This window comes from Moschus berezovskii, chromosome X (assembly GCF_049115385.1).
Source record: "Moschus berezovskii isolate FMDL1 chromosome X, NW_MosBer_1.0, whole genome shotgun sequence".
Classification (NCBI taxonomy): Eukaryota; Metazoa; Chordata; class Mammalia; order Artiodactyla; family Moschidae; genus Moschus; species Moschus berezovskii.
In genome coordinates this window covers 8934392-8959057 of record NC_142488.1, presented here as the reverse complement: position 1 = coordinate 8959057, position 24666 = coordinate 8934392, and the positions used below count along the sequence as shown (strand labels likewise).

At 45.8% G+C, this 24666-nt stretch overlaps 1 protein-coding gene across 4 annotated transcripts in view; it reads right to left on the bottom strand.

Annotated features, from left to right (window-relative positions):
• The window catches only part of WWC3 (WWC family member 3), a 111836-nt gene that overhangs the window by 46020 nt on the left and 41150 nt on the right, over positions 1–24666 (bottom strand). For 2 of the 4 annotated variants that reach the window (XM_055438024.2, XM_055438026.2), the window contains exons 3-6: positions 21938–22141; positions 20941–21000; positions 9679–9755; positions 8510–8589 (exon numbers count right to left, since the gene is read on the bottom strand). In XM_055438024.2, coding sequence (XP_055293999.2) covers positions 8510–8589; positions 9679–9755; positions 20941–21000; positions 21938–22141 — 421 coding nt within the window. The remainder of the gene's footprint in view (positions 1–8509; positions 8590–9678; positions 9756–20940; positions 21001–21937; positions 22142–24666) is intronic. The other 2 variants (XM_055438025.2, XM_055438027.2) reach the window with 1 other exon arrangement.

Genomic DNA, 24666 nt, shown 5'->3' with positions numbered 1-24666 from the left:
CTTTTGTTCCTTTATCCTGGCTCTAATTTATCACTCTGTCTCTAGTACTCCCATTCCATCCAAACATCCATTCATCCTTCCTTCATTCCATCCCTGCATCCCAATGTGGCCTGGCCACATGTTTTACCATTTTAGCTGTTCTATGGAGAATTAAGAGTCTCTGATGCAAGGCAGACACAAAGGCCATCCATCTCCCATCACTACATCTGCCAAGGAAGTGGCTCAATTTTTCTTGCAGAGAGAAGTTAGACTCATTTACATAATAATGTCTCCTGATATCCATCATCTGATAAAAGGCTCTCCAATATATCTCATTTAATGTCACAAACAACAACAGACATAGGCTGATGAAGTCTGTAGAAAAGGGTGACATCATTGCAACACAGAAAACCCAAGGCCAGAAAGTGTAATTTCTCCTTAACAGTTAATGACCAATGCCTTTGCTACTACAGGTCTACTGACTCCTCTAGAAAGAAAACTACATACAGCTAAGGGATCCTTACCTGACACCGACACCCCTACAGAGAAATGAAACTTGAATGCAACACACAAAATGTTCTCAACCGCTTAGAAGTCAACGTTCATCGAATGGTCACAGAGTACAGACACACAGCCGCTGTTAAGGCCACAATGTGAGATGCTAACCCCGTTGGCTCCAGCTTCATACTTGGGTGTTGTGATTTCTTTACGGCTTTCAGCAGCGACACAGCCTAAGCGCAGCCATCAGTAAAGCCTGGGACAGAGTCAGCCGCCTGTCAAGGCACCATCAGCTGGTGGTTTGGAGGAAAACAGGCCCCAGTTCTCATCAGGGAGAGAGCACAGCAAACCCTGTAATACATCTCACCAGCAGATGCCACAGAGCCCCCTGACCACCGCCCCCAAAGAACAAAAGTTCAACTTCAAGGCGGCAGGCCTCAGCCCTGACCTTAGCTCCACCCAAGGAGCTCTGAGACCTCAAAAAGGAATGAAGACTGACCGAGAGCAGCTGTTTTCACTCTGTCCCAAGGATGTCCCAGCCTGGTGAGCTGGGGTCGCTGAAGGGATAGCCCACCCACGAGTTGAGGCCCCTCACTGCTTCTTCAGCAAGCCCTTCCCTTCATTCCATCTCAGACAATCTGCTTCCATAGAAGATGTCATTGAAGGGGAAGGATAGGGGAAAAGATTACACACATTTTAACAAAAAAGTGTGAAAGCTCTTAGAAAAGATGATCTCAAAGTTCTAGGAATCTCTGAAATGTAACTGTTTAAAAAGTTATGAATTATTATAGAATATGCAATTACGTGAAATGATACTGTTTATGTAAGTATAACCTTACAGAGACATTTTATATTTGATCTGATTAAATTATATACATTTGATTAAATTACGCATGCATGCATGTTGAGTCGCTTCAGCTGTGTCTGACTCTGTGAGACCCTATGGACTGTCACCTGCCAGGCTCCCCTGTCCATGGGATCTCCAGGCAATAATACTGGAGTGGGTTGCCATGTCCTCCTCCAGGTGATCTTCCCAACCCAGGGATCAAACCCATGTCTCTTACATCTCCTTCACTGGCAGGAAAATTCTTTACTACTTCTTTACTACCTGGGAAGTCCCTGATTAAATTATACAAGTATCTATTTGATTGAATTATATAAGTATGTGTTTGATTAAATTAGACAGGTACATAAATAGCATATTACAATAGTTCAAGTATCAAACACCTACTAGGTGGCTGTCTTGCTGCATGCTATATATCTCACCTTATTTAATTCCCTGAACAGGTTTATGAGATAAGCATAATCTTCCCAGACTTTGTGATGCAAAAATTGAGGCTCAGAGAGACTAAGTGGCCCAAGAGGACAAGCTAAGATCTGGCAGACCCACAATTCAAACCCACATCTCCAAGCTCTCAAGTCCAAATTGGAGGTTTTCCATTTTAGCTGTTCTATGGAAAAACTTGGTGCTACCCGCTGGTGCACTCCTGCTCAGGGTGTCCAGGGTAGGGTCCGTATGCTTTGGTAAGGGGAAGAAGCAGGCTCCACAGAACTCTAACCACTTCCATCTGTCAACTGTGATCCATTTTCATCTAACAAAAACCTCAAAGGACAGGAACTCTCTTTTATATCACATCTGCAAAATTCGTTTATTTGGGAGTTTTCAAATTCCCTCTAAAAAACACAGCCTTTACTTTTCACTCAACATTCAACCAGGAAGGTTGAATGACTTGCTCAAGGTCATACAGTGAGGTCCACACTGAGGCCCTTCATGCCACACTCAGCCTCTTCTGTCACCAGGCTAGCAATATATTCAAGCTCAAGGCCTCCAAAGTGACACCATGTCAAATCTGAGGACTCTCCACACAGTCAGATGGTGCACCAAAGCAGACTGGCACTCTTTACAGCCTGCCTTTGAAAGAAACTGTTAGAAAGAAAAGAAGCACGTTAAAAGTGTTAGTCACTCAGTCGCATCTGACTCTTTGCGACCCCATGGACCATAGCCTGCCAGCCTCCTCTGTCCATGGGGATTCTCCAAGCAAGTATACTAGAGTGGATTGCCATGCCCTCCTCCAGGGGATCTTCCCGACTCAGGGATTGAACCCAGGTCTCCCGCTTTGCAGGTGGATTCTTTACTGTCTAAGCCACCAGGGAAGCCAGAGAAAAGAAGGCGTGGCATCAAAAGCTGATGGCACACCACCGAGAAGGCATTTTTGAGGCATTTCTCATCAACCTCCCCCTGCCCTCAAGCGTCCGTATTTCTTGTTCAACTTAAGATGTCAAGAGAACTGCGTTGGCAAAAATCAAACCGAACGAATTCTTTGACCCACATCTTGGAGGAAAGGGCCACCAGGTCTCGAAACCCCCAAGAAGGAGGAGTCTTGTTACAACTCTACCTTTTACATCACTGGTGCTGGCAGGCGGCCTTGAACGAACCAGAATCCCAAAGAGCTTCTGGCAGCTTCTATCAGCCGTCGGTCCCATGTGGAACACCAGATTCGTCCCACGACTAGGAACAACACTCTTTTTGTTTCCGCCCCCACCTCTGTAGGTTTTACTGTTATCTGAGGAGCCTCTGAGCTATGGTAACAGGATATCCTGCTCTAAGCCTGTGTGGACTGCGGACAAGCCCATGCTCTCCAGAAACCTGTAAATCCCCTCAGAGAGAAAATGCTAATTCCAAGATCTAACACTGCCTCACTGTGATACTGAATGCTCCTCAGAGGGCAGTTGCTCTGAGTCACTGAAGGAGACACACGGGCTTAACTCCATCATGGCATCCCAAGATGGAAGACAGTCATCAAGCAATTAAAAGGGTCGAAGCACAGACCCAAGGGCTGATAAGCACGCACCTCCAGGAAAGGGGTTACTGGCATGTCTAGCAAGCATCCACTTTTATGATTTGAACAGCAGTGGTAGAAATAAGATTTCTTCAAACACAATACAGTACAGTAAGCAGCAGAGAAGAAATGCTGGAGGGCAGTTAATAAGAAGGCTCTGGGGGCTTCTCTGGTGGCTCAGTGGTAAAGAATCTATCTGCTAATGCAAGGGACACAGATTTGATCCTTGGTCTGGGAAGATCCCACGTGCCACAACTACTTAGCCTGTACCCTAGAATTAGGGCTGCAGTTCATGGGGTCACAAAGAGTTGGACATGATTGAGCAACTGAGCGCGCGCGCACACACACACACACACAAATGGATGTATCAGGCTGCCAATGTCAGACTCCAATTATAATCTTTACACCACACACACACACACACACACGAGGCAACCAGAGAGTGTGTACCTCCTGATCAAAGTAACACCACCAGCTACAAACCATACTTAACCCCCAAAAGAAGAGCAAATGCAATGGAACTTGAGTCAGATCAAGCCTGTGGGATTAATGACACCAGTTTATATAAATAAAGAGCAGAGGACAGAGGAGCATGTGAAATGACGCCATGCACATTCCTGGAGCAAAATCCAGGATCGGGGCAATTCTTTGGGACAAGGAGAGTAGCTTCTTCAACAAGTAAGTTGTCAAAAGGAAGAAATGAAGGAAAAAAGAAAAAGGGAGAGGGGGGTAGAGATGAAGAGACATGCTAGCCACATGTACAATGTGGACCTAGTCTGAACCTGGACCCAAACAAACCAGGAAGGTAAAACTCACTGGAGAACGGACAACACGAAGAGATTACTACTAAGTGGCATAGGTGTTAGTTACGTTTTCAAAAGGAGTCCGTACCTTTAGGAGACATTTATGGACTAAATACGATTCTGGGATTTGCTTCAATAACGTGGTAAAAGCTTGGGCAATGAGGCTCTTTAGCTGTGTGACAAAACAAGACTGGCCATTGTGCAGTTAGTTGTAGAAGTGGGGGGACAAGTACGGGAAGGTTCCCTTATACTATTCTCTTGACTTTTATGTACGTTTGACATTTTCCATCATTAAAAGTTTATATATAGTACACACACACACACACACAAACACACATTCTATCATTAACCCAGAGATTTTGTTCATGGCCAGTTCCCATCTACAAAAATTAACAACGCACATAGACTTAAAAAAAAATACAAAAGGCTCTTTTTTCCTCACTTGGACCCAAGCGTAATGATGGATTTCCTTGCTAGCCAGGAAAGTTCACCAAGATAAACAAGTCGAGTTTAAAATGTTGTGAGTCGCCAAACTCTCAGTGAGGTGCCCTGGAAAAAAATACACAGGATATTCTGGGAAGCAAGAACAGCAGAAACTTTTCTGGAGGGAAATCTAGGGTTTCTGCCTTAAGTCGAGGTTGGTAATAATATCTGAGAAGCCCATTGACATACAACAGTGCATGTACTATCTGTGTTCAGAGTCAGGATTTTGCAGTAGGGGTGGGGTAATCATATTATCGATGCTTACCCGAGGTTTTCCCAATTTCTCAATAAAGCATACCAATCCGCATGATGTGATCCAAACACAAGAGCCAGTCTTCAATACCAGAAAAATAAAGAGGCCATTTTCATCTTATACATGGCCTGTGTAACTCAGAGGAAGGTATAAGGCCATTTTGTCACTGGCACAGCACTGTATTAACAAATAAGCATGGTACAAGCACTCCTATTTTTCTCCTTCCTGAGACGTCATGTCATAGCATAGAGTGATTGTGTTCAGTGACAACACAGCAGCCAATCAGAAGTTGCTTCGAGAGGCAGTTTCATCTGGAAAGCTGGGCTGGGATACCCCAAGACCAAGGCCAGGTCCAGAGCTTTCCTTCAGGCCACCCCTCAGTCTGCATGGGGGAAGGCGGTCATTCCCAGAGGCTCTGCCACAGGGTGAGGACCATCCCCTTGGCAGGGGGCATGTTAACCATTGCTGACCCCACACATGGGGGCATGCAAAGGAAAGCAGAAAGAGGATCAAACAGCACTGGCATTCTCTCTGCAGGCTCATACTCCACTCTGGCTGCAGGTATAAACTGACAACTTCCTGTACCGGCTTCTGCTTCCTGTCCCATAAATCTGGAGAAACTGAGGCCACCTTTTTCCAGTCTTAAAATCATGCTGAGGTTTTTCCTGGTGGCTCGCAGGTAAGTAAAGAATCTGCCTGCCAACGCAGGAGACACGGGTTCGATCCCTGGTCCGGGAAGATCCCACATGCCGTGGGAACAGCTGAGCCACAGGTAGTGAACCTGTGCTCCAGAGTCCGGGGGCTACAACTACTGAAGCTCACATGCTGAGAGCCCATGCTCCACAACAAGAGAAGCCCACACACCGCAACTAGAGATAGCACAGCCAAAATTTAGTAAATATTTTTTTAAAGAATGATTGCCTACAAGAGATGAAGTTACTTCCTAGTAATGCCAAGGGGAAGGGGTTTTCCCACACACACGCATGCACACACTGCTGCAGGTAGTGGCAGAGAAAGCAAAAAGCTGACTGTAAGGTTAAAAGCCTGCAGCTCATGCTAAGCGCGTGGCCAAACCCCACCTCAGGGGGGACCTGCAGGGGGCACGGCAGTGTCTCAGGGCCAGAAGAGCCAAGCCCTCCGAGCAGGACCTAGCTCACCTTTGTACAGTGTCTTCCCTGGTGTCTATAGTACGTCCTCAATAAAGAAGCGGACAAACAAGTCGTCAGCCAAAGCCATCCCAGGTGAGTAAGAAAGTGAATCTCTACCTCATGCTAAACAACAGGGTTTGATGTGCCCAGTCATCACCCTTTATGTGAGCCTGCGGTCATTACCTTTGGCAAACACTCACATTCTGTGTTCCCGCCTTATAAAAAATGATACATCTGACACGCGGTGACTGTGTCTACACACAGGATGCCAAGAGAGTGGCACGCTGCCCGTTTACCAAGAATCGTAGCCACATGGACTCCCATCATTTGCTGAAGGCTGACTGTGCAGCAGGCATTGTTGCTGTCCTCGGACAATTTAGCCCAATGGTCACAGCTGTGGACTGAATGTTCACATCCCCCCAAATTCTTAGGGTGAATCCTAATCCCCAATGGGATGCTATTTGGAAATGGGTCCTTTCAGTTCAGTTCAGTTTAGTCGCTCAGTCGTGTCCGACTCTCCGCGACCCCATGAATCACAGCACGCCAGGCCTCCCTGTCCATCACCAACTCCCGGAGTACACTCAAACTCATGTCCACAGAGTCGGTGATGCCATCCAGCCATCTCATTCTCCGTCGTCCCCTTCTCCTCCCGCCCCCAACCTTTCCCAGTATCAGAGTCTTTTCCAGTGAGTCAACTCGTCGCATGAGGTGGCCAAAGTATTGCAGTTTCAGCTTTAGCATCAGTCCCTCCAATGAACATCCAGGATTGATCTCCTTTAGAATGGACTGGTTGGATCTCCTTGCAGTATAAGGGACTCTCAAGAGTCTTCTCCAACACCACAGTTCAAAAGCATCGATTCTTCGGCGATCCTTTAGGGGGTTATTAGATTTAGATGAAGTCATGAGGGTGGGGCCCCATGAAGGGACCACTGTCCTTAAAGAAAGAGAAGAGACACCAGAGACCAGAGCCCCCCACCACATAACAGCACAATGTCAAGACACAGTCAAAGGCTCATAATGGATTTGCCGGTGCCTTGACCTTGGACTTCTGGTTTCTGGAACCATGAGAAGTCAATGTCTGCTCTTTAAATATTTTGTCAGAGCAGTCGAACTCAGACAACTACATGAGAAGAGTCAGCGTAGAAGGTGTGAAGCACATGCCCAAGTTCAGCAAGTGAAACCAGGATCTGAATCAAAAGGAAACAGAACCAACAGGCATGCAAAACCCTTTCTAGAGAAAATGAATTCTTTCAGACCACCAATACTACCATTTACACAGTAACTATTGTTCACTTAGTTTGCTTGCTGCTGCTGCTGCTGCTGCTAAGTCACTTCAGTCGTGTCCGACTCTGTGTGACCCCATAGACGGAAGCCCACCAGGCTCCCCCGTCCCTGGGATTCTCCAGGCAAGAACACTGGAGTGGGTTGCCATTTCCTTCTCCAATGTGTGAAAGTGGAAAGTGAAAAGTGAAAGTGAAGTCGCTCAGTCGTGTCCGACCCTTAGCGACCCCACGGACTGCAGCCTACCAGGCTCCTCCATCCATGGGATTTCTAGGCAACAGTACTTGCTTACTTAATAGAATTCGCAAATAATAAGAACTTCATCTCTGAACTCTCAGTAGGGACAGAGTTCTAATTGCAAAGATGTCAACAGGAGGACGACCAATAGATCAGGCTGCCCGACAGAACATTCTGTGTAGATATATGATAAGTCGCTGTCGTGTCTGACTCTGTGACTCCATGGACTGTAGCCCACCAGACTCGCTATCCATGGGATTCTCCAGGCAAGAATACTGGAGTGCGGTGCCATTTCCTTCTCCAAGGGATCACCCATCTGTGAGGACGGAAATAGCCTGTTATCTGTGCTGGCCAATGCAGGGGCCACTAGCTTAGTGGTCCTCCACATGGGACACACGTGCCCTCCAGAAAACACTTGGCAAAATCTGGAGACGTTTTTGGCTGTCACAGCTGGGTGAGAGGCTGCTACCAGCACATAGGAGGTCAAGGCCAGGGATGCTGTTAAACATCCTGTAGTGCACAGGACAGCTCCAGCTATCTGGCCCAAAAAGTCATGAGCACTGAGGTGGAGAAGACTTGCACTAGACACACATGACTACTGAGCACTGCAGATATGGCTACTGAGACTGGGGACTAACAGTTTAACTTTATTGAGTTTTAATCAATTTACATTTTAGAACTAAAACACTGAAGAGACTAAAACTAGCCAAACAGGAATTCAAATGGAAATAGCCTGTGTGTTTTAGACAGCTAGCTATCAAGAATGTGCACAAATATTCCAATAAAGATCTTGCTTCCCAAGGAAACAAGAACAAGGTATCTTCAAGGAAAAGAGATGTGATGCTTACAACTGGTACATAACGAGCATAAATAAAAGCAGAAAAGCGACCACCCGTGAAGCTTTAAGACACACGTCCCAGTATAGAAGAGGTCAGCACAACAGGAAACCGCAGGGAAGCACTCCCCCCATCACCACAGGCCACTCACTCTTGCAGGGTCTCCACTCCCTTCTCTTTGTACTGTAGTTCTTGCTTCATCTGGGTCAGCTCTCGTTTTAATCTAGAAAGCTAAAGACAAATGACACATTTTTTTTTTCTAAAAGCATGCTGTGAAAAATGATTTTTCTACAGCTGTTAGCACTGTCCTCTCAATTTCTGATTGGCTTGCAATTCCCTGGGTCACCCTCTTGCCAGGACCTTCCATCGACAGGCCTAACACAGCCTGGCAGAGGAGCCAGCTGGCTGAGACACACAAGGCCCGAATCCCCGACAGCTTTCTACCCACAGGGAACCCTGGAATCATCAATGATTTTCTTTTCAAGGTATTAACTGACATAATGCAATGAGTAAACTCTGTCATGCTTTTTTTCTTTTTGCATCCTCCCTTCTGTTTAAAGTCCCACCTAGGAGATGCCGTTGCTCAAGGCATGGCTTTGGGTACCTGGAACTCAGTCACGGAGAGCGCTTATTTAAAACAGGTACTAGGACTCACTCCAGGCCTGTGTTAAAACTGGGAGGTGGCCTGGAGTTTTCATTTTGAACTGATGCCCCCAGTGTTTTCGAGGGTGTGCTAGAATATGAGAGCCACGGCATTCAAAGAGATGCTCTGGTTTAGGGACTGAGACACCAGGACCGGAGGTTTGGGCTCCAAGATGTCTCCCATCCCTCCTTCCAGACACGCATGACAAAGGCTGAAGGGACAGGACATGGTGACACCCAAAGAACTGGGCACCACTGGGAAGGCGCCTCGGAACCTTCTGGTCAAATGCTATGGCAGGCACAATTTCTCTGGGAATACAGCCACTAGGAAAGAACAGCAGACAGATGCTAAACCTGCTGAGAGTCATCCAGTCCTTTGAGGTTGGGCCCTGACACTGTCAAATCTTTCCAAATGGGGGGTGAATCTAGCCGTATGAAACATGGAGGGGTACAGGCGATTTTTGTTAGATGGGCTGAGGCTTTAAAATGAAGCTTTTCTCCTCCTATTGAAAAAATAGTAGAAAGTATAACCAAATGTAATAATAATTCATGAAATTGAAAATCTTACTAAAATATGAGTGTGAGACACACTGACCATCGTATAATGAACCATGATAAGTGATGTTACATACAAATATATACAGGGTTTCTAGTTGTGAAAATATTCATTTTACTCACCCTATCCCGACGACTTGCTATCTCTGCCTTAATTTGGTATGGGTCGTACTTTGTATTTGTTGAATATCCAGAGAAGGCTAAACAGAAGAAAACATTTTATTTTATAATGGATCCTTTAAAGTAAACAAATACACATAAACAGGAGCTTCTAAATCACTATATTAGGTAATGAATTCCCAGTCTCAGATTTCCAAGTTGGTCCTCACTCCTAAGAACGTACATCCCACCACCTTGAATCTTGATGTTTGATTTTTCACATGACGACCGTCTACTTGATTCTACATACCGGCATTGATAAAATATATAGCTATAGGTAAATCAAAACTCTGTTTACTTCAACTGCAAAACTATCAGGTTTAAAACCCACATATACACAGGAGGTGGGGGTGGGGGAGGTATGGTTATGGTATAGAAAACTATTCTTTACGATGAAAACAGTACATATAGTATGAAATCACTTTTACTTCCTTTTGAAATGTACACACCATGGAAGTCAATGGAAGGACAGAACTCAAAACTGACTGTGCTTCTCCATGGTCTCATTGCAAAAGAGTTTATATTTACTCTCTTCATATCTATAGCTTCCACATGAGTGATTTTTGACATAGAAAAGGAAAAAAAAACTAAAGATTTGTAAAAAATGAAAAAGACTACTTCCTAGTCACATGCCAGTATGTGGTAGGCTTGAGTGTTCATGGTGTCGGCTCCCCAAGAGCCGAAGTACCCACACTTTTATTCTAGCAGTTTGTTTTTGATGGATGTTCCGCTGAATCAGATTGCATAGCTAAATGCTTTCTTCAGCAGTGCAGCAAGTATGATTTAAAGTTTTTATAATGGATCCTTTAAAGTAAACAAATACACATAAACAGGAGCTTCTAAATCACTATATTAAGTAATGAATTCCCAGTCTCAGATTTCCAAGTTGGTCCTCACTCCTAAGGACGTACATCCCACCACCTTGAATCTTGATGTTTGATTTTTCACATGACGACCTTCTACTTGATGCTAACAGACACAGCATCGTGATCACAGATGGCCAATACCTGGCGGTGAATGAGACATGTTCAGCCACCCAGTTGCATGCTGAGCATGGTCAGTCAAGCCTTCTCTGCTGTCTCAGCAACTGCAGCAGCATGCAGCCACTTCTAATTTCTATCACCCCGTCCACTTCTCTGCATCCCTTTCTCTTCATGTTTCTGTCTCCTTTCTCTTAGGCCTTGCAGCTGCAGTGACTTGCTTCCTGTCCCTCCCTGAGCTGTGTAGGTTCCTCTTTCTTCATTGATGGAATCTGCCTCTGGGTCATTTTCGTTTCACCTGCTCATAAGAGCCATCTGCAAGGTCACCATCCATTCTTTTTTTTTTTTTTAAACTTTAAACTTTTTATTTTGTATTGGGATATGGCTGATTAACAGTGTTGTGACAGTTTCAGGGCACAGCAGAGCGACTCAGCCATACATACGCATGTATCCATTCTCCCCTAACTCCCCCTCCCATCCAGGCTGCCACAGGACAATGAGCACAGTTCCACGTCAGCATCCATTCTTTAACTCCTTTGATCTGGGCAGAAAAGACTGTCATTCAGGTAACTTAGATGCCAACATCTAGAAACTAGCTTATAACCATGTCCTGATTTAATACTGGAGAAGATGGCTCAAGGCCATCAAGTGATTTAAATGGCAAGATTATTTAATATCCTCAAATAGAACCACATCCCAAGTTAATTTGAGCTCTCCAGATGTCTCCTTAAAAAAACAAACAAAAAAAAAAACAGTTCTATGGAAAGTCTACTATTGAAGCCTCCATCAGTCAGAATTCCAAATTACTAGAATCTACTGGAAATAAATACCTGGAGGAGCTAAGTATTTGTCAACTTTACCTCAAATGTTCTTATATTTAGAATTCTAATCTCCTCAAAACACAGAGTAAAATGTTTTTAAAACAGAATTCTTTCTTAGATGAAGAACGTCTATTTTCAAATCCGAGAACCTCCATTTTGCCTGACTCTTTGGTCTCATTTAAGACCAGTAAGGAAAGGAACACTTCAAACAATGATCTTAAAGAGACAAAAATTATTTCTATAAAATCTCCACATTTAACTCCTGGGATGTAAGTTTCCCAGGCCTGAGTGGAAGGGACTTCCACTGGGGCCCAGATAACAAGCGAATGAGCCAAGGGCTTCCTGACTCCTTCCACGAGTGTCCGTTTGTCACCTTGTAGGTGAGGAAGACAATGCCAACAGTTACTGCCTGGGATCTTTTCCATTCCAAACTGAAAGTAACCCCACCACCAAAGTCCAGGGAAGTTAACTGCAATGTTAAACATCAGTAACAATGATCTGAAACCACTGCCAAAACTCTGTCTGCAATTTCATAGGGTAAATTAGTAAAGAGACTTGAAGTACATACACACTGCAGGAGGGATGGGTACGAATGGACAGACACATGGCAACCTGCCGCCCAGTTCTTCCGCATAGCTAATAGTCCTGAGGTTCTTGGGCATCTGTCTCTCCCCCAGGACACTCAGCCTGGGCCAGTCCTCGATGGGATCCTGACGTACTATGACATCACTGAGCTGCCGAGTCCACCAACGTGGAGGCCACCCCCACCTTGGACACTGCTAGGTCACAATGGATGGCCTTACTGCTCAGGCCCAGGGGAGTTAGTCTTTTCTGTTACTTATAGATGCTGCTGCTAAGTCACTTCAGTCGTGTCCGACTCTGTGTGACCCCATAGACGGAAGCCCACCAGGCTCCCCCGTCCCTGGGATTCTCCAGTCAAAAACACTGGAATGGGTTGCCATTTCCTTCTCCTACTTATAGATAAAACCATCCTAAACGATGAAAGGTTTTCCTTACGGATATCATTCATGTTACTTTTGCTATGGTCTCTCAGTTCAGTTCAGTTCAGTTCAGTCGCTCAGTCGTGTCCAACTCTTTGCGACCTCATGAATCACAGCACGCCAGGCCTCCCTGTCCATCAACAACTCCCGGAGTTCACTCAAACTCATGTCCATCAAGTCGGTGATGCCATCCAGCCATCTCATTCTCTGTCGTCCCCATCTCCTCCCACCCTCAATTCTTCCTAGCATCAGACTCTTTTCCAGTGAGTCAACTCAACGCATGAGGCAGCCAAAGTATTGGAGTTTCAGCTTCAGCATCAGTCCTTCCAATGAACACCCAGGATTGATCTCCTCTAGAATGGACTGGTTGGATCTCCCTGCAGTCCAAGGGACTCTCAAGAGTCTTCTCCAGCACCACAGTTCAAAAGCATCAATTCTTCGGCGATCAGCTTTCTTCACAGTCCAACTCTCGCATCCATACATGACCACGGGAAAAACCATTGCCTTGACTAGATGGATCTTTGTTGGCAAAGTAATGTCTCTGCTTTTTAATATACTATCAAGTTTGGTCATAACTTTCCTTCCAAGGAGCAAGCGTCTTTTAATTTCATGGCTGCAATCAGCATCTGCAGAGATTTTGGAGCCCCCCGCAAAAAATGTCTGACACTGTTTCCACTGTTTCCCCATCTATTTCCCATGAAGTGATGGGACCAGATGCCAAGATCTTTGTTTTCTGAATGTTGAGCTATGGTCTCTAAAAGTATACAAAACCAGGACTGGGATGAGGGAAAAGGCAACTCAAGTACCTAAGACAGTGAGTACATTGTATCTTAATGTGCTAAGGAGAGTGACAAACACTGGTTTAACTTTTAATACTATAACTCAAAAGGTTAAAGACAAATTCTCAGTTCCTGAAGTCTGCCAGTAAGTCTAATGAAAGTCATTTGCAGAATCCAGGGAAAAGCTCAAAACTCTGGACCCCATTTTTAATGGCGTGTTCTTTAGTCACTAAGTCATGTCCAACTCTTTGTGACTCCATGGACTGTAGCCTGCCAGGCTCCTCTGCCCATGGAATTTCCCGGCAAAAATACTGGAGTGGGTTGCCATTTCGTTCTCCAGGGGATCCTCCAGACCCAGGGATAGAAGCTGTATCTCCTGCATTGGCAGGCGAGTTCTTTACTCCTGAATCACCTGGGAAGCCCTTTAATGGCACGTACACCACAACACTGAGAAAAAGAAATGCCTCTCTGCTGAGACACGTCTCCAGTCTCAAGATTTAGGATAAATACCAGACTTTCACCTCTGAAGCTCCCTTTTCATCTAAAGAGTCTGAGTGGGCAGAACTATTAAACAGTTTCAGGAGGCCATGCAGGCGTAAAGCACTGCTTTGCATGATATAAGAAGGTCAAGGCTTAGCTGGACCTCAGCAGTGTAAATTACTATACCTGGCTACTACAATGTAACTTTCATATTAGTTTCATCTATTCTCAGAAATTCTTTTATTTTCCCCTTTGGAATGAGAATTTTATTTTTTTTTCCCTATTGTGCTTTTCTTTTCTTTAAATATATATATTTTTTTAATTGAAAAATATTTACCATATTGTCATGGTTTTTACCATACATCACCATGAACTGGCCACAGGCATACATATGTCCTCTCCCTCCTGAACGTCCCTCCCCAGCCCATCAGTCCAGGGTTTCACAGAGCACTGCCTCTTGTGAGAGATGCCGAGTGTGTTTCCCTACGTTTATAGATGAAGGCTGAGTGGGCAATGATTTGATCTACAGCATGCCATCAGTCAAAGAGGGACTTCTGTCTAGAACGTGGGCTCCTGTGGGTCAGATTAGCTTTTCCAACAGAAGAAGAAATGGGCCTCCGGCTCCCCGGTGCCCAAGAAGTGAACTCAGTCTGTGTGTTCAGTGCTCCGAATGCTGCAGACCCCAGTCATTACTTCAGATTTCGATTTCATGGGCTATTGAAAGGGGGAAATGTGTCCGACCATGCGTCCATTGGTGTCTGTCTCCATCTCCTCTCACATCTCTGGACCATGGGAATCCAATACCGCCCCAGGCGGAGGCCACGCTTTTCAAAGAGGGTAGCCCTTGTCCAAAGACGTCCTGTGAGCAGACTACGCCTTCGGACCAGGTGCGTGCCTCCAGGAGTCAGCACTGCAGGCACCTGCTCGAGGGAGCCCAGGAGTACTAGGGCACAAAGGACAGCAAGCCTGGACAGTTGCCGTGCTGACAGGCAGTAATTACCAGAGCCGACCAAGATGTGTCTATAATCAGGCGAGGCCAAATGAAGAGGGCACGACCTCTTTCTTAAAGGCACAATAAGCAAAGGGACAAAAAAAAAAAGAATCAAATGAGCCCACTCAGAGGCAACTTATACAAGTAACACAAGAGGCCACCAAATCCAAACCAAGAATTCCCTTTCTCGGGCAGACTGGGAGATCTCATGGACATGTGAGCTCGGCGACAGCCTTTGAGGTTGAGTCCTGCCAACTAATACCTGGGAAGATGCTGCGTGAGCCATTTTTCCCCTGCCTGCTCCAACATGCCTATGAGCAGGAAGATGAAGGGCTGAACGGGTGGACGGTGGCCCTTATCCCAGGCTAAGCAGGAGATGAGAAACCCTCACCAGGGAAAGAAGGCCAGATAGTCTTTGTGGGATGGGCCGGGAGTCTCAGAAAGAATGCAGGCCAGACTGAGGACTGATAAGGTCAAGCTTCTCCAGGCTTGAGCCAGGAATTCAGGGCGGGTCAGCGCTTTCTCACCGGAGATAAGGCTGACTTTTTTCCCAGGCACCGAAGAGACTTGTGCTGGAGGATTCTGGGAGATCCCAGGAGCCTGGGGAACAAACAAGTCATACTCTTGCCGCTGGAATAAAGGGTCATGATCAGTGGATCTCAACTCTGGGAATCCCCTGGGAAGCTTTTTTTTTTAAAAAGTGTCTGGCCCCAGTCAGGGCCAATTAAATCCAAATGTCTAGGGGTGGGAGTAGGGACCAGGCTGTAAGACGTTTTAAAAGCCCTTCAAGAGATTCCTCCAGAGCAGCCACGGTCACGAACCACTGTGTGACAATTCTTCTGCAAAGGACCAGATAGCAAATATTTCTGGCTCTGTGGGCCACACTCTGTCTTGTCTCAATCCCTCAACCCTGCTCCTGTACCAGCTACAGACAATGGTTAAGTGAATGGACCTGGCTAGGTCCCAATAAAAGCTTATTTACACAACACCCTGAGTGCCTAGGATTCAGCCTGTGGGCCAAACTTGGCTGACCCGTGGTTCAGACTATAATTTACCCCAAGCAAGAATTCCTTCCAAAAGGTCCTGCAATGGTCACATACTTCATCGGAATGCAGCTGGAGGCCAGTTTCTCAGGAAGAATGAAAGAAGAAAGTTTCTGAAATAATGAATGTATTTAGTGTTAAAAGAAGATAAACAGAAAAACATATTGCAATGAAGAAAGCAGGAGAAAACTCTCCAAGATGGAGCTGCAGAGAAAGTACTTGGAGTGTCTCAGAAACTGAGCCTATGGTAGAGAAGTTCCGTGGCAGGGCTCTACCAAGCATCACACAGGACCAGGGTCCCTGTCAGCTAGTTCCTGAGCATAAAGAACTATAGTCTCATGGGGACGTGTCTGCTCAAAGCCAACAAAGTAGACTCTGCTTTGGTCAGAGACAAGAAAAGTTAAAGCTTGGATATTCTCAGACACCAGATGGCCCAATATTGATGTGAAATTTTTCCTCTCCAACAAACAAGAGTTTTATTGTGGACTTCCATAACTCAGGGGGAAATCTGTGAAGGCTGTGGAAGAGAGTGTTTGCCCTCCCCCATGCCCTTCTGCTCCAATATTAGAAATGGCTGTTTACCTTTATTGCCTCATTTCCCCCCTATAATCAGCCGTGAGAGATAATTGTGTCCCCCCAATACCAGGTTCCAAATAGGAAAAGGAGTACGTCAAGGCTGTATATTGTCACCCTGCTTATTTAACTTATATGCAGAGTACATCATGGGGAACGCTGGGCTGGAAGAAGCACAAGCTGGAATCAAGATTGCCGGGAGAAATATCAATAACCTCAGATATGCAGATGACACTACCCTTATGACAGAAAGTGAAGAGGAACTCAAAGGCCTCTTGATGAAAGTGAAAGAGGAGAGTGAAAAGTTTGGCTTGAAGCTCAACATTCAGAAAACGAAGATCATGGCATCTGGTCCCATCACTTCATGGGAAATAGATGGGGAAACAGTGGAAACAGTGTCAGACTTTATTTTTTGGGGGTCCAAAATCGCTGCGGATGCTGATTGCAGCCATGAAATTAAAAGACGCTTACTCCTTGGAAGGAAAGTTATGACTAACCTAGATAGCAATATTAGAAAGCAGAGACATTACTTTGCCAACCAAGGTCCGTCTAGTCAAGGCTATGGTTTTTCCCGTGGTCATGTATGGATGCGAGAGTTGGACTGTGAAGAAAGCTGATCGCCGAAGAATTGATGCTTTTGAACTGTGGTGCTGGAGAAGACTCTTGAGAGTCCCTTGGACTGCAAGGAAATCCAACCAGTCCATTCTAAAGGAGATCAATCCTGGGTGTTCATTGGAAGGACTTATGCTAAAGCTGAAACTCCAATACTTTGGCCACCTCATGCAACGAGTTGACTCACTGGAAAAGAGTCTGATGCTAGGAGGGATTGGGGGTAGGAGGAGATGGGGACGACAGAGAATGAGATGGCTGGATGGCATCACCGATTCGATGGACATGAGTTTGAGTGAACTCCGGGAGTTGGTGATGGACAGGGAGGCCTGGCGTGCTGTGGTTTATGGGGTCGCAAAGAGTCGGATATGACTAAGTGACTGAATTGAACTGAACTGAACTGAAGGAACTCTCTGTTGAAAACTAAACAACCAGTCTGGCTATCCCACTGTGGGCCATGAGGAAATCGAGAAGCAAAAAGTGCTCTGCCTATCACGTGTCCCTTCAGGTGCTGTGAAATTGCCAGAGGACTTGTCAGTTTACAGTCAGTCCTTATTTCCGGGTCACTTGAACAATGGGAGGGCAGGCTGTTTCAAAATCACGTGATCCATTCTTCCAAGCTGACTCTTCCATGTCTCCAAAATAGTATACACAGCACTGATAACTAGCTCCACCAAAATATCTGGGCTCAAATCCAAGGTCTACCATTCATCGGAGGTGTAACCTTCAAGAAGACCAGTCTACTGAATATTGTTTCTTGTGTGTATAAGGAAAGTAACATCACCGTGTTACAATGCTTCACGATGTTGCAGTCACAACAATTCAGGAAAACACTAGGCCATTCAATGATGGTTCCTTTAGTTTGAGTCACTTCCAACGAAGGAAGTTACGGGGGCTGAGTCCCAAGGTCCTTCTGCTGCCAGTACCTAAGCAAAGAGACACCTCCCTGCTTTGGATGTTTAACAATGTGAGTGATCTGGGCTGTGTGAGACCTGTTGGGTGGCCAACAGGGGCCCAGGTGTGCCACGGATCCTGCCACCAGCAGCTCCTGACATGGGCCCAGACCTTACAGCACAAGCCACCAGAATGACTGTCTTGAACTTTAGCCTGTGGCCAGAAATAGTTTGTCTGAGTCATATGTAACAGAAGTATCCTCAATGGAGTTCAGGTTAAATGGCAAATTGAAGGAGCTTGGTGAAAACCCAGGAACAACAGCTACTTGATAAAATGCTTGGATTAATTCCTAGATTCCATTCACAGTTTTTCTCCCTGAGGAGACCGGCTCTAGGAAGAGCCACTGGCATTTCCAGCCCTTCATGAAAATAGGGAGGCCCCACCTGGCCTCCTCTACTGCATGAGTAGAGGCAGAGATGGAGTCTATGCAGGCACCTCTTGCAGGTTGGGAGGTGGGAGTCTCAGGATCTCAAATCAACACCACAGAGTCATCACCCTCCTTGACTCAATATTTCTTCATACACGACTTTAAAGACAGCATCTCGACTGTTACTTTTTTACTGGGCATTGATAAAATTTTACAGGGCACGGGAAGAGTGAAATTACCTGCAACTCGCTATTTTCCCAAATGTCTGGGGAAAGAAAAGCCCATGGAAATACAAAAACTGATGCTGAGGGATGTCCCAACTCCAGAGGGCTACAAGTCCTGGATGTTTTTATGCTCTAGGCTCCGTGATGCTCTAGGAATCTTCCCCTCCAGCTGGGGGTGGAATCCCATAGGCTGCAACTAGGTCTTCCTATATTTGCATCAAGAGTTCCAGTCCTGAGTCCCCACATGGTCTGCAGCTGAAGTCCTGGCTGCACCAGTACAGTAACCAGTACATAGACATACCTCCCCTCTCACTTTAAATTATTTATTTTATTTTAGGTTGTGCTTGGCCTTTGGTGCTGCATAGCAGCTTTCTGTCATTGCAGAGAGCAGGGGCTAATCTTCCTTAAGGTGTGCAGGCTTCTCACTGCACTGACTTCTCTTGTGATGAAACACGGGCTGTAGGGCACACAGGCTTAGTTGCCCTGTGGCATGTGGAATGTTTCCAGACCAGGAATGGAACTTGTGTCCCCTGCATTGGCAGGTGGATTCTTATCCACTGTACCACCAGGGAAGTCAGACATACCTTCTCATCATCTAATTTTTCCTTTCAATTGCTGGCAAGAAACTTCTTACCAGGTTCTTCTGTTATGCTCTTTTTCCATTCAATTCTTAGCAAGACTGATGGGCAAGTCTCTTTGGAGACCTAACCAAACCTGACCAGTTGCCTGGGAAGAAACACTCTATTAGGTTGAATCATATGAAACTGCCAATAACTGGCCCTTTTTAAGCTACAAAAGTGACAGTTTTATATGGCCCAACCTACTTCTACCAAGTAACTTTTGGAAAGGTTTAGAATCACTAACTATACTCTCAGAAACAGTTCTAAGCCACTACGTCAGCCAAATGCAACCTGGAGGCACAAGTCCATGAGATCATTTAAAAGAGACCATATGCTGAGCCATAAAATCATCTCAATAGATGTCAAAAAACTGAAATCTTACATAGTCTACTCTCTGACCACAATCAAATTAGAAATCAACAACATCACACCTTTAAAAAGTTCCAATAGCTTACTTTTAAAACAATCCATGGTCAAAAGAGAAATCACAAAGAAAATGAGAAAATATGATGAATATTCGGTTCATAAAACATGAACCAAAATTTGTAGGATGCAGTTAAAGTAGTACTTAGAGGAGAATGTATACCATTAGAAGCTATGTGAGAAAACAAGAGGTCTGAAATCAATGCTCTAAGCTCCCACTTTAGGAAGGCAGAAAAAGAAATTAAAGCCAAACTAAGCAGAATGAAGGGAAAACTAAAGAGAACAAATCAATAAAAAAATTTAAAAAGTGATAAAAATAGGGGAAGAAAACAGAAAACCAAAACCCAGTTTGCTGTAATGCTACACATAATCGATAAAGGTTGAGCTACACTGATTAAGAAAATAAAGCACAAATTATTATTATCACAAATAAGAGAGAGGACACTAGCTCAGAGTCTAGACATTGGAAGAATCACATGGGAATTCTATGAAAACTTCAAAAACTTGACAGCTTGATCAGCAGTCGGTAGATTCCCTGTGGGCCAAATTCAGCTTGTTTCCTATTTTTATACTTTTTATCAGAACAAACCACACATGTCATTTACGTGTCATGTCTGGCTGCTTTTGCACTGTAACAACAGGGTTTGGTAGTTGCACCTGAGACCACATGACCTATGGTGCCTAAAATACTTACTATCTGATCCTTTACAGAAAAGCTTACTGATTTTTGGATTAGATGAAAGAGACAAATCCCTTGAAGCACACAAACATCAAAACTGACTCAAGAAGAAACAGGAAAACCTGGACAGGCCCATGTCTATTAAAGGTACTGAATTTATAGTTACAAATATTCCTACAAAGAACCAGATGGCTTTTCGGGTGAATTCTATCAAACGGTTAAGAAAGTATCAACACTGGGCTTCCCAAGTGGCTCAGTGGTAAAGAATTTGCCTGCCAACGAATTAAGTATCAATACCAATCCCACACAAACTTTCCAAAAACTGGGGAGGAGGAAACATATCCCAGTTCATTCTGGGAGGTCAATATTATCCTGATACCAAAATCAGAGAAAGAGATGACAAATAAAACAAATTACGAAGAAACCAGCTTTTCCTAAAAACTAGCACGGAGCTGACCCATCGCATTCTGATGGACAGTAAAACAAACAAACAAACAAGAAAAAACCTAGTACATACCAAGAGGTGAAGGGCAAGAGATGAAGCAGCCTGGAAACTAGACACCATCATACCTGAGCCTGCAATCTTTCTTGTTACACAGAAACACAGCTACCTAAATTACTGCTAAGGGGGCAAACTCCACCCTCACCGCTCTCTTCTCCACAGCTCGTATGGCTTATTCACCTTCGACAGCAGTTGCAGTAAAAAAGATGTCTGGGCCCCTCGCCTCAACTCCATTCTGACCTGCAACACAGGATAAACAAAGCTTTGAGCATATCTTTAACGTTCAAAGCTGTGTCACCAGAGCTACACGCCTGGCAACATGGCACTCACGTCACAGCTAAGTCCCTCCAAGTCTCAATCAGATTTAGGTTTTTATAAGATAAAATCTAGCAGTACCAACTCATACACTCTCCCCAAGTTCACTGCCACACACACCTTCAGTGGGTGGTTAAGTGTGACAACTCTGTCGAGAATGGACTGGCTCAGGCAGTGAGTGAATGGGTCAGGAACCAGAGGCTTTGGCTTCTGAGTGATTCCTTCTGTTCCTGTGCATCTCCTGAGTCCTAATAACAGGAGCCCACGCTCGGCGGGCTCTGAAACTTAGAGGGGTTCCCTTTGGAGAACATCAGTGTGCATCCATCTTACTTGGGGAGAGTTCCCTGCTTTCCCCGCGTTATACTGAGTTTCTTCACCTTCAGTGTCTTGTGCAAGAAAGGATGCTATAAAGAGACAGGGGCCTGACATGCGTGGAGGCTCCTGAGCAATAAAGCTATTGTAAGGAATTCCCTAGGATCACCCTAGACGAGCAGGGGTCTCCGGGGAAGCCCTTTTCCAAGCTGAAAAATGTGATTCGGGAGGTGGTTTCATGTCACTATGTGAAACTGCTTGCTTGCTTTCTCCCTGCCCTCCTTCCCTACATGGAAAGTCCAGGAGGGCAGGGGCCTCTCCTGTCTCAGCTCCACCGTGTTGAGTGGGCACCTGACAAACACCTGCCGATGGAGCGGTAGGGAGTGACCATCAGATGCCGGCATGGGAGGCTGACTACCTAACAGCAGGCAATCAGACACTTTACACAGCTGTCTTGCTGAACTTGCGCCCGGGGTCTGCAGAGACTGGGGTCTGCAGAGACCCGGCTCTGGAAGCCCCACGTGCTCCTGCAGGGGGATGCTCAACTCACAGCTGGTGTACGAGCGGCTGTCGTCCTCACACATCTTGTGCAGCTGCTGGTACTCCTCCTGGGCCAGCTCGAAGCGCTGCTGCTTAATCTGGTAGATTTCTTTCTTGGCATTGAGAGCCTCCTGGGCTACAATTAAATACTCCTTTAGCATCCTTTCCTGCTCCCGCCTCCACTGCTCTCTGGGATCCTCAATCTGGGTCAGCTCTGAAATGGAAAGGGGAAGAACATGAGGGTCTTCCAAGTCCACCAAGTCCAATCTTTAGGCTGAATAATCGTGCAGTTATGTGACCAATCAATACAAAAGTTAATGACTGACCACGATGTACATCATGGGAGAATCTGTATGATGAACCCTCCCAGAGTGTGGGTCACCTCCTATCAACACAGCCATGCCTGGGTCGAGAAGACAGCTCTGTAGATGAGTAAGGGAAGATGATACCAGACAATTTTTGTAAGTTTTTTTTATGTTTTATTAAAGAATTAAAGACATAGAGAAAGCTTCTCACATAGACATCAGAAGGGAGTGGAAACAGTGCCCCTTTAATTTAGTTTTAATTGGAGGATAAGTGCTTTACAATGCTGTGTTGGCTTCTGCCATACAACGTAAATCACCCATTGGTGCACATGTCTCCTCCCTCTTGAGCCTCCCTCCCACCTCCCAACCCATCCCAGTCCTCTTAGGTTCTCACAGAGCCCTGGTTTGAGCTCCCTGCGTGATACGGCATCTTCCCACAAGCTATCTAAGAGTGAATGTTGGTGGACAGGAACCCAAAGGAACCCATCACTCTCAAACTAAGAGACACATACAACCTTTCTCTCCCTGCCTTTTTCAACCTGGGCTGCTGTTGCCTCTGCTGTCCCTGGGACTGGCTCACTCCCCTTCTCCTACCTCCCATGCCAGACCAGAACTTTCTGCATCCTTCGTGGACTTCCTATAAATCCCCCACTTGCCGCTCCAGCTCTGTCATTCAACTTGTTCCTCAAAGGGCTCACGCCTATCTCTGGCTCCAACTTCTCTCCTGCGTGCCCATCTTTTCTTTCCTCCTGCCTCCAAGAGGCATCACCCCGTGGACGGACGCAAAGTACTTCTGAGTCACTCATCCAAAACAACTCAGTCTCAAACAGCGCCCTTTCGCTACCCAAACCACAGCAACCCAAAGGAAGCCACACTGACAAGTGCCTGCTTCTCCGCCTGCCCCTTGAAATGAGTGGCTTCATCTTCATCAACCCACTGAGCCAACCGGGAACTTACCCTCAGAGTACGCCCGCACCTCATCCCTCATGCAGACCATTTCATGGGCCCTCAAGAACTGACTATTCCTGCTCCTGCATATAACAGTGACTGATGTCAGGACATCCCTCCTTCTCCCCTTACTTCAGACTCTCACAACCTCTCTGCCAAAGCACCTGCCTGCCTCATCCCACCAAAAGCCATCCTCTGAGTGCTCGCCACAGTCACCTTCCCAACTCTGCTTCCGATTCTATACCATGTGAGCCTCTTCTAAAGCACAAGGTCTTACCAGGGCATGATGAATGTTCTGCAATTAGACAGAGGTGATAGCTGGACAACACTCGATGCACCCAATTCCACTGAACTGTATACTTTTCAATAGTGAACCTTACAGTCTGTGCATCTCACCTCAAAATGGTTACAAATGTAAATTCTATGTCATCTCTACCCCCCCCACCCACCACACACACAGGAGCACTCACTAGGCTGTTTAAAGTAAGTTTCTTTTGAAATCTCCTTCAAGCAACATCCCCTATCCTCTTTCACACTGCTATCCAAGGGCCCCTCCTGGAAAGCCTCTCTGGGTCTTAAAACCTCCCATGGAGAAATAAAAAAAAACGAAAATCAGGGTCCTGACCTAGCCCTGGAGTTCAGGTTCAGTGGGCCTGGGTGGGAGGCAGGGGGAGGTCACAGCTGTTTTAAGTGCCCAGATGCCTCTGACGATGATTTAGGCATCAGACTCACCAAGGCAACAGGCATCGTTCGCACTCTGCCCAGGGCCCCTGACGGTCTTGGGAACCCCGAAAGTGACCAGGCCAGGGCCCCTCTGGTCCCTCACTGCACTATCAATGTGCACAGTTCCAACTTAACATGTGACTCCTCGGGTTCTCTGTCTTTAGAGAGCTTTCCCCTTACATTCTGTGCTAACAAGAATTAAGACTCCAGGGGAGCTTCCTTGGTTGTCCAAAGCTAAGAATTCTCCCTGCAATCCGACGGACACAGGTTCAATCCCTTGTCTGGGCAGATTCCACATGCTGCACAGTAATTCAGCCTGTGCGTCACAGCTACTGAGCCCATGCACTGCACCCACTGAAGCCTGTGTGCCTAGAGCCTGTGTTTCACAAGAGAAGCCACTGCAATGAGAAGCCCGAGCACTGTGCCTAGAGAGTAGCCCCTGCGCACTGCAACTAGAGGAAGCCCACATCCGCAATGAAGACCAATCACAGTAAACAATAAATAAATAAATAAATTAATTAATTACTAAATCTAAAGAAAAAAAGAGAGTTTGATTTTCAGGAGCAAGTTTTCTGGAATGGGGTCTTTGTCCCATTATCACAATAAAAGTCTTTCTTGTCCTCAGGGAAGAAAAAAAGTTGAGTTCACTGAAGGTGTCAGAGAGAGGAAGCGGCATGACCCTGGAGCTGACGTCTCCAGCCACATCCTCCATGCTGCTGGGTCACCCCAATTATACTCAAGGTGGTTGGAAGAAAGCCCTTGG